This window comes from Drosophila innubila, chromosome X (assembly GCF_004354385.1).
Source record: "Drosophila innubila isolate TH190305 chromosome X, UK_Dinn_1.0, whole genome shotgun sequence".
Lineage (NCBI taxonomy): Eukaryota > Metazoa > Arthropoda > Insecta > Diptera > Drosophilidae > Drosophila > Drosophila innubila.
The window spans coordinates 739,507-750,726 of NC_047626.1; the positions used below are offsets into that span (position 1 = coordinate 739,507).

The window sequence follows — 11,220 nt, forward strand, 5'->3', positions numbered from 1 at the left end:
CCGGATTATTTGTTGTTTTACACATATACATATATAGAGAATTGCAATTTAGTTGCGCTTCCTCAAGGCCAAACGGGAGCTCAGCGGACGCTTCGGCTTCGGCTCCTCCTCCTTCTGCTGCTGCTCGGATTCCTCGGCGGCGGCGTCGGCCTCCGGCTCCGACTGCGCTGCTTTCACGGGCTTCGACGGCTTGCGACGGCTCACTGCAAATGCAAATGACAAACGTAATCATCGATAAATAGTTGGCGACATGTGCAATATATCGATCGGTACTATCGATAGTTGAACACTATATCGTTACCCAAATGGGTACAAATTTAATAAGTAAATACATTTGTTGGATAGTCTTAATCTATAAAGACAATAAAGACAAGTGTAATCTGTAAATAGTTTGCCAAAAATATATGGGCAATTCTCCATTGTCAAATGCGACATTCGTACACACTCAACGTGACAAAAACCAAATGCCAAAACTTTTTTGAATGTTGACAAAAGGCGAAATATACAGTTAATGATAAGCACTATAATGGGTGTTTAGGTTGATTTTGGTCAATGGTTCGTTTTCCAGAAATTAACAACTAACCAAGGCATTCGAATGCGACTTATGACAGAAGTCGTTTTCGCGGCGAACAGTTCAAGCACTGATTTCAGCGAAACCTGAGGGAATATTTTAATGCGACTAGTTTTAGCTCTTCAAATCACTTAGAATTTTTATTACTAACATTTCCATTAAGTATTTGTTTCTAAGAGAAAGATATTGTCAAAAAATCAATATAATACAAATACTCCAATTTAGATGACAACTTTTGGCAAAACAGACAAAAATATGAAAAAACTTAATTTATTCAAAGATGCAGTCGGTATGCTCAAACTATTGAACTAATTAATGTGTAAAATTCTTAAACAAGTAACTTGAAAATGTTTCTGGAAGAAAATTGCACAAGATGTGAGTTTTTGATCAATTTTAAGTTTTTGGCTGCGGTTGACACTTCTGGAAAATTGCCCTTATGTACAAACAATTACTCAAGAAAGTGTTTTGACATATAAGAAATTCACATAGTTGTTAATTTTTATTTTTTAAAATAGTTAAATTCGATAAAAATTTAATTATTAATTTTTATTTGTTCTAAGAATCATAGGAAAGAATAATAAAATAAGAAATAAAATAGAAATTTATAAGAAATAAATATGTTAATTGTTTTGCAAGAAAAATTGTGTCAAAGGAATGTCAAAAAACATTACCAAAACAAAAAAAAATTTTATTGTTTCAAATTTTTGTACTCTGAATATTTTTGTAAGTTGAATTTCCTAATGTGTGATTCCTTTTTTTTTCTTCCTTATCTAGGTTTCATAAAATTGTATTCTTAGTTTTATTTTCTATTTTTTTTTTTTGTAATTCCTTGAAAAACATATTTCGACATTTCTATCGACTTGCCAACACAAGACAAAGGACACGATCGATATTATCGATACATCGCTAGTGGCAGTGTTGCCACTGTGAGTAAAATGTGCACCTAAAAAAAGGTACATTCGCATGGTATTTAAGTGGGTACATTTGGTAAAAATGTGTTCTCAAAAAATGGTACATATGTCTGGTATTTTGTTGGTAGATTTGGTAAAATGTGTACCCAAAAATAGGTACATTTGGTACTTACATGCCGGATTGCCTTTGTATCCCTTGCCGGCAGAGGCAGCTGGCGCTGGCGCCGCAGCGGCAGAGGGAGCGGGAGCGTTGTCCTGATTCTGTTCGTCGTTTGTCTCGTCGGACTTCTTGGCGGGTTTGCTGACGGGCGTCTTCTCGGAGCGATGTTTCTTGGCATTCTGCTGGCGGCGCTTCAGCGAGTTGAAGAAGTTATCGTTCGACATGTGGGGCCTGATGACAGGTCCCACCTTCTTGGGTGTCTCCGTTGTTGTTGTCGTCGTGCTGATCGCCGCTCCTCTGCCGCCCGTCTCCTCGTTCTCATCGCCATATTGGCCATTTTCTCCGCCTGCTCCCGCCTCCTCATTGTACTCATCCTCCTCGGCGCCATCTTCGTGCGCTGGCGCCGCTGTTGTTGTTGTTGTCGTCGGCTTCGCGGCTTTGCCGACGGGACGACGCAGTGCAGCGATCCTCTTTGCCGGCGACACGTTTGCCCCACCCTCCTCCTGGGATGCCACCAGTCCGTAGCACAGAGCGCAGATGACGAAGAGCAGGCAGCTGCAACCAGTAGCAAGAGAGAGAGGGAGAGAAATGTCAGATATGTTGTGTAATCTGGCAACCTTGTTTCTAACAGTCCTGCGACTCGATTTGTTTTCTTCTTCTATCTTTATACCTTGTACCCATTTAAAATGGGCACAAAAGGGTATAATGACTTCAAAAAATTAAGACAAAAAAAATAATATTAATATTATTTTTATTTTATTAAATTTATCATTTTTGGATTAATTTGAATTAATATACATAATGAAAATGAAAAAAAAATAAAAATTAAAGTTATTGACTTGACTCGAATAAAACATTATTATTAGCGCTTCCTGTTTCTAAACTTCAATTTGAGGTTATGTTGCAGATAGAAATCAAGAAACTAAAAGATTTAAATTTTAATACAATATATGAAAAGATTACTAAGAATAGTTCATACTTGATTACTTAATATTTTCCGGTCATATTTAAGCAACAATGAGCTACAGTTTGAGGTTATGTTTAAGGTATAAAGAAGTTATTACTTTTAATCAGCATAAAACCAGTTGGAAGTAGTTAATTTAAGATATAAAGTCAGTTGAGCAGTTGAGTAGGAAGCAATCTAGGCTCTCTCGAAAAATGCTGTCTAACAACCACGAGGCTATTCAATTGAATTGAATTGAATTGAGAATTCTCAAGTAGTAATTATTATAAAAGTTGTCATCTCTCGAATAAAGTGAGGTTACTTTCAGTTAGTCTGTCTAGTTTAACGGGTTGTGAACCTGTCCAGAACCTGAATCGAAACTGAAACTGCATAATATATACATCTAAATAGGATAAAAGCAATCATGAATATGATTAACATTTTATATTTGAATATCAATATGTATATGTATTTATATTCATCACTCGTCAGTGAATATGATTATTAATATTTATATTCAACTATCAATATATTAAGATCAATTTTAAGATATGCATGCGCTTTTTTGGTCACTTTGAGATGTGCTAACTATTTTTTTTATATGTCTTATTAATGCTTAAAGGTCACACAAACGAGTTTTTTACTCACTTTCGATTTTAAATTTATTCGATTACAATTAATAATCTTGCTCTGTTTCTGTGTGTTTCAGTTTTTGGTTTTGCTATTTCTTTTTTCTTTTTCTTTTCCATTTCGGTTTCTGTTTGTTTTTGTTCATTTTATTTCTCGTCGGCATGTTGCTAATTTTTGAAATACCCTTGAAATAGGTTTTTAATATTCAGTTCAATGCTTTTCATGATTTGATACAATAAACTTATTTTTCGCTCTATCAATTCCCTGAGCTCTACTCTTGAAAAACTAAATATTTACTAAATAAATACATTAAAGTTTTATGTTTCTATATGTTTTCAACTTCTTTTTAAGCATTTTATGTTTCTATGTGCTTTTAAAATACTCAATAATTATTGATTTTTGATATTTGATGATAATCAAATATGTTGGCAGCCACTGTATGTGCACTTGAAGAACTTATTTGTCATTATTTGTTGAACTAATTCATTGTTGTGCTGTTTTTTTTAATTCTTGGCTTTTATGCAGCAATTGGTTCTATGCTCTAAACAAAAGACTTAGGCAGCGAACTTGTTTTGCAGTTGCACTTGTGATCGTGCTTGTAGCTGCCTGCTACAGCACTCAAAGTCGTTTGTGCACCTTCTCAAAAGGAAACAGGTGCTTATGCAAAAGGCAACAACAACAACAACAACTATAATAAACCAGTTGAATTTGTTGGCAGCGCCAGAATAAATTTAAATTTAAATGTGCACATGATCGGCACATGCAATTGGCTAATAACGGTAAAATGTGCACAGACAAGTCATGAGAGAGCGAGAAAGAGGGAGTGGCAATGGGAGAGAGAGAGAGAGACAACGCAAGCCGCCCCCTAAAACAAAAAAAAAAGAAAAATATATAAAGAAATAAAATAAAATTTCATGTGATTTTTGCCTCACTCAGCAACAACACTTGTTTTATTTTAAGCTCAACAGTCTACAGTTGTTGTTGCTGTTGTTGTTGCTGTCGGGTTGCATCTTTTCGCATTGATTAGGGTCAACTGTGCTCAACTCTTTGCATTTCAATTTCAATCGCCGCCAACTTATGCAACTTATTCATGGAAAGGTGAAAGGCGTTGTCATTAAATTGTTATTGTTGTTGTCGTTGTTGTTAGTGCTGTTGTTGTTATAAGTGTTGATGATGTTGCTATTGCTGTTGTTGCTGTTGTGGGTGCGTTTAATTGTTGTTGTTGTCGGTTGTGGCTGGAATCATTAACTTCTTCTTCACTTCTTAATTAAAAATTCAAGACAGCTTCAAAGTTGTAGAAGTTGGTGGTGGGGAAAAGGGGCGGAGGGACGAGGGCGGTGGGAGTGGGTAGCTTGTTATACTATGTCTATATGACATTTGGCGTCATTTGGTTAACCGGTTTCAACTGCTAAAACTTGCCAGACAATACAACAGAAGCCAAGCCCCAAAAAAAATCCAAAAAAATTATGTTTTACTTAAGACTCAAAGTTAGAAAAATAGGTAGAAGAAAAAAGCAGAAGTAGTAGTAGAAGAAGAGAAAGAAGGAACTTTTCAAAGCTGTTATATAAGCAATAAATGAAACTATAAAAAAAACAAACATTATTTGCAAATAATGAAAACGCGTTGAGAATATTTCAAGTGGAAGGCGGAAAAAAATACTTATAAATGATATAAAAGCTGCAACATCATCATTAACATCAACAGCAGTGTTTTAACCAGGGATGTAAAACCTTTTTTTAATATATAACATATAATAATCTTTAAATTTTTTATTAGTTTAATAACACTTGAATTATTTTATGTATAACAAATAAAATAACAGTCATAGTAAACAATTTACTTTAAATTTTCTAAAATTTTAAAATAAGCAAGTATATAATAAACTAATATTAAAATATAAATGATTAACATTCTTAAAATAAAAAAAAATTTGTTAGTTTGTAACAAGAAATTAACAAGAAGTCACATTACTTTATATTTCAAATTTTTTAATTTGATTCTTATCACTTTATTCGAAACTTTTATTTTTAACTGATTTATTTTAAAAAGTTTCAACTCACTTAGTTTTTATTTTAAAATTTTTTTTTTACACTTATTTATTAATTATGAATCATAATTAAAAATATAAGTGTTATTGTCTTTTGATGTAAATAAAAGAACTGTAATTAAAATGAGATTAATTCATTTTATGTTATATCATATTTCATTATATTATTTTATTTTATTCCCTGGTTAAAACAGAGACTAGACAACAACAACAAACAACTTCAGTGCGTCGTCTTTTATTGCTTTTTTTTTTGTTTCTTTTATTTCTATATTTTCTTATTTATAGTTTAAGTCACATGATTAACATTTCCATTTGCGGAATTAGTTCATGGCGATGGCGTCAGCTCTGAACTCTAATGATAATGATAATGTTAATAATGACGATGTTGTTGTTTAAACAAAACTAAAAGCTTTTTTTTGCCAATAATTGCCCTCCTGTTCCCTCTCTACTCTTTCCACTGGGCTAAACGGGTCACTATGCTAATTGTCAATCTATGGTTATGTCCATAGATAACAACGAGCGTTACGTATTTGTATGCAGATATATAAATATATATATATATATATATATATACATACATATGTAGAGGTGTGTATATACACTTAAAAAAATATATACATATATATATATATATTACTATATTTTTAAATCCACTAGAAAAGTAAACAACTATCGGAAATATAATATTTTTATTATTAAAAAAATCCTGCAAGTAACAACTTGCTTTTAATTTTGTTGAAATAAGTTTCGTATATTCAATGACTTTATTATTAAATGCTTTAAATTGTATTTTTTGTTTGTTGTTTTTAAAAATTGTTGTAGTAGAAATAAAGTTAAGAAAAAAATCTAGAATCTAGAAAAAAATATCTATACAAATCAAAGTCGAATTTTCAATTTTCAGATTGAAGAACGTTTTGCTTTCTTTTTTCTGAGTGTATAAATAGTTAGTTGGTACGAGTATAGAGTTAAATATGTGGGACAGTGGTTTTTTTTTATTTTTATTATATTTTTAATCGTTTCCTACAGTTACAAGTGCGCGTACTATAAAATCGAGTAGCAAGTGTTTTGTTGTGTGTTGTTGTTAGCTTTGAATGGGAATGTCAAATGCTGTTATTGCTGTGGTTGTTGTTTTTATATATGGATAAGTTAGTTTTGTCGGCTAAGTGGGTTCAATAACGGTGCATTGTGTACGTGTTGCGACCACAACAACAACAAGTACAGTAACAACCAATGGCAACAACAACAACATCGCGCTCAATCGTTTTCAGTTTTAAGTTAGAGCAAGTTCGTTGCCTGAGTCGTTTGATTTGTGTGTAAAGTCGAAGCAAGTTCGTTGCCTGAGTCTTTTGATATGTGTTACAGTTGTTGTTGTTGCGTTGGTTTACATTGAATTTGGCTTATGAAATTGCATTGGTATGTGGCATGTGTGTGTGTGCTTAACACCTTGTTGCCAATTTGCAATAGTTTTTGGCAAAGTCCTTGAAAATAACTCAAGAGATTTCAAATGGTTTTGGTGGTGTTGTTGTTGTTTTACAACAACAACTACTGCTTTATATAGTATACTTTAATATGCAGGCAGGTGTGTCTGTGTGTGTGTGTGTGTGTGTGTAGTCTGGTTTGTGGTATGCACATGATTTGATCTCTCTTATATTTAAATAATATTGCATAATGCGAGCGATTTTTGTGTGCGCCAAAATGAAATGAAACGCATGTAAAACAACAACAACAACAACGAGATACATATAACAACATGAGCAGACGCCTACCACTCACCCTACCCCTGCCCCTCTACCAACCCAAATATAAAAAAAATCAAGCGAAACTAAATTGAAATCCTGATCTTGCCGTCAAATTGGCGCCTGTTGCTGTCGTTGTTGTTGTTGTCGTTTTGGATGCTTGTTATACCCTGTGCGGGTATATTAACTTTGTTAAAAGTATGTAACAGACAGAAGAAGGCATAAAGTATATATATATTCTTGAACAGCATCAACAGCCAAGTCAATTAACCCAATTTAGCCATTTCCGTCAGTCAGCCTGACCGGTTAAGCATGCAGATCTCTGAGATGGCAAGATCTAGGCACATGAAATTTGGTATGCACACTCTCCATAATATCAGACAGATCGAGGTATTTTTTTAAATTTTGCTACGCCCACTGTGGGGGCGTCTTTCGTATATTAGAGAAATTAAAAATCACATGATCTTTGATAAATTATTTTAGTATTCGACTTTTCATAATTTTTATTTCCTAATAACAATATTTCTAATTTTGTCATTTTTGAATTTTTCGGTTGCCAATAATTTTATTCTAGTTTTTATTTGGCATTAACATAATTACTAATTTTGGTTTCCCAATTTTTATTTTTAAAGTAGATGGTTCCTAGCTTGGTTTTTGTATTCTAAGTAATATTTCTCGACATTCGTATAGGAAATTCCTTGGTACAGGGTATCCGATTGTCCAGTGGGCTCAACTTTTTTTTTGGGCTCTGTGATTAATTCCTCCATGCGATTAACATACATATAAATGTGTGTGTGTGTGTCTGTCAGCTTGCATTAAAAGTGCAACCGTTAATTTATAAGACAACGCCGCAATCAGCAACAGCAACAACAACAACAGCAGCAACAACAATAACAAGCTGCAACCACAGCAACAGGTAATTAATCCAATATACTCGTAGTTAATTTACTATTGCCAATCCCCCCCTCCGCCCACTGCTCCTACCCTGTTGCCTAGACTGCTTGCCTGCCTGTAATTTTTGGTTGCTGTCGTGCATACGACAACAACAACAGCAGCAGCAGCAGCAGCAACAGCAACAGCTGACGACCTTGAAACATTTCTTTCAATCAATGCAATGACAGACAGATGCACTATGGCTCATTTCACAAAAGTACGTGGCAGAAATCAATTCCGACCAAATTTTGATGTGCTTCAATCAAGAATTCCTTCTAGAGTTTATGAAGTAAGTTTTATATTTTTAGTCTCATTTTTGAGGTGTTTGCTGGTAATTTCTAAGGAAAATTTTATCTTTTAAGTAAAAATTTTTTAGTGCTTGAAGGTTTTTAAAATTGAGGTAAATTTCGAAAAATTACTGAAAGAAAAAAAATTAAATTATGTTTTAAGCGTAGCCTTTGATCAGTATAGCCTTAAATCAAGGTGGAATATGGTATCAAACTTATTTATTTCTGCTAGCTGACTTATTTTCTAAACTAATTTGAAAAATAAGTTTTTTACCAAAACATAAAAAAAGTATGTTTTTCAACTTAAGGCTGACTTTTGAAATCAAGTCCTAACAAATTTGACTTTTGTATAAGATTCTTTAAATATTCAAGAAGACATTTAAAATAAAAAACTACTACTACAATTTTGTCCGATTAAAGAATTTTGGCGTTTAGTACTTTTTCTTGCTTAAATTTTTGTAACAAATTTTAAATGTCACCAGAAAGTTATATTTGAATTTTTATTTATTTTTTTAATTCTTTATGGCATTTTAAATGTTTTAAAAGAAGAGATTTGTGTTTCGCAGTTAATTTACTCCATTTCTCATTATTTTGTTGTGCACATTTTCTTAAAAGTGTTTAGAACTTATGCTTTAAATTTCAGCACGGTATTTTAACTAGCTCAAAAGTTACAGCTGTTGTTGTTGCCGTTGTTGTGCACATCAACAACATCAGCTGCAAGCGCAGCAACGATTGCAATTGCAGCTGGGAATTGCCATTTGCCATTTCTTTGTGCCGGCAAATGTCACAACAACAACATGATCAGCATCACAATGATCATCAAATGTTAATGATCGTTAAAAAAAAACATTGAGCCAAACTTTGGCATTTGAAACTGTTGCGATTTGTGATCGTTGTTGTTGTTGCTGGCGTGTTAAAGTTCAAATTGGCATTCGAATTACAGATTTGTTACACCTACTTGAAAAGCGTTGAGTGATTGACGCACAAATACCCTGTAATAAATCGAATGCAACTAAAAGCTGGAGGCAGAAACCGTGACGGAGACGCAGAAGGACAGCAAGTGAGAATGAGAGAGAAACAGAGGAAGAAATACAGATAATGGGATAAAAGAGATAAAAGTCTACAAAAAATACTGCATTTAGGTATTTATTTTGTGAGCTTTGCCAATTTGGGGCACTAACTGAATTATCTGTTTAATAAATACCGCGTTTTTTTTTTTTTTTTTTTTTTTTTGACACATAAGATTCCGATTGGAAGCGTAGTATAAATTTTAGAATAAAAAGCATTTCGTCATTATAGCAATTTGACTGCTAACTCAATGTTGGCCGGAACAGCTTTTTTTTGCAGTCAAATCTAGCTATTTTTAAAAGTTAAATTGCGCAAATATTCAAAAAATGAAAAAATTAAATGAAAAATTAAAAAAAATATTCAAATATTCAATCAAAATAATATAGATTATTTATTTTCAGTTCAGATCAAATTTAGTTATTTTTTTATGTCAAAATACGGAAAAAATAATTTTGATTATTAGCAAAAAGATTGTACATATATTTTCAATTAGAACAAAAGATTTGAACACTTTATAATGAAGATAAAAGTATTCCAATGAACTTTTAGTTGAAAAGTTTAAAAAGTATATTAAATAATGTTAATAAACATAAAAATATATGTATTAATCTATTTTTAAAAGTACCCACTTTGTATTTTTGCCTCAAAAACAGCGTTTTTTTGTTTCTTGCCAAAAATATTGGTAATAAATACATATTTTAATAATTTCTAAGAAATTTGTTTACATTTTCTTGCACTTATGTTGTTGGCTATTTTTTTAATTTTAAATTTGTTATTGTTTCTTTGTAATCCTTTAAATTTAAAATTTAAGTTTTTAACTAAAAGACATTTTTCATAATTTGATTTTTGAGTTGGTACTAAATAAATAAAATAATTAATAAATAATTACAAAACACGTCAGCACAAAAACAATAATAAGTGCAGTTGGCAACGCGGCCAAATGTCACATAAAGTGCAATGCAGTTGGCAACGCGACAAATCACAAGCAAATTAATTAATGCAAAAGTAAAAAAAAATAAAGCAAAAAAGATTTGGAAATATTTCAAAATGCAAATGCAAAATTAATTTAAAAAAAATGTAGAAATATATATTAAAAATGTAAATTGAAATTAAAAATGTTGTTCACTCACATGTTAAAGTACTTCATTTTGTCTGTGTGCGTTGTGTGTGTGTGTGTGTTTGGTATTTATAAAACTTGAATTTCAAAAAAAATATAGTTTGATGTTTTTTTCAGTGTTTGAAAACGCGCGAAACGAGCAGAGAACAAAAAAAAAAGATGCACTTAAAACGAGACGTTAAAATTTGAAGACGATCGAAAAACTTAAGTCACTTTAAACTGTAGACTGAAGATTGGAGACTGAAGACTGTAGACTGGAAGACTGGGTACACAACAGAAAGAGAGTATGTGTGTGTGTGTGAGTGAGTGTGTTGTAAGTTTTTTAAGCCACGATCACGATCGACTTCTTGAGGCTGACTGAACGTTTCTTATGCCGTCTGCATGCAGTTAACCTATCCATCCAATATTTCTTCTTCTGTCTGCAGTCCACCTTCAGCCAGCGTCGACGGCGACAGCGACAGCGACGCCAGCTGCAACAGAGGCAGCGACGACTTTAACAACAGGTTGCTGTCCTAACCTATAAGTAAGCTGAACAGACAGCAGGGGGGAAAGAGAGAAAGATGGAGATAAAGAGGGGAAAGAGAGGGGAAGACAGTCTACACTCTCGTCATTCAATTCAATTCAATTCGGTATGCAAAGAGTGCAAGGAGCGCACTTCTGGTTTCAACTCAATTTGTCAATTTGTCGCACAGTGGTTGATTTGCCTCAATTTGCGTTGCAAAAATTCCCTTCAAAATATTGAAATATAATTTTGGTTGGCCTCTAAATTCATTCTGCATTTCAAGTTAATTAATTTCGTAAAAAAAAATTTCTCTCT

General features: G+C 32.7%; 1 protein-coding gene across 1 annotated transcript; it reads right to left on the reverse strand.

Annotated features, from left to right (window-relative positions):
* Positions 1-41: 41 nt before the first annotated feature.
* On the reverse strand, positions 42-10,720 carry LOC117787598 (nucleolar and coiled-body phosphoprotein 1). Its single transcript, XM_034626169.1, has 3 exons — positions 10,417-10,720; positions 1,656-2,197; positions 42-203 (listed from the first exon to the last, which is right to left on the reverse strand). The coding sequence occupies exons 1-3, from the start codon at positions 10,431-10,433 to the stop codon at positions 49-51; spliced, it is 714 nt and encodes a 237-aa protein (XP_034482060.1). The 5' UTR covers positions 10,434-10,720; the 3' UTR covers positions 42-48.
* Between the last annotated feature and the right edge of the window lie 500 nt (positions 10,721-11,220).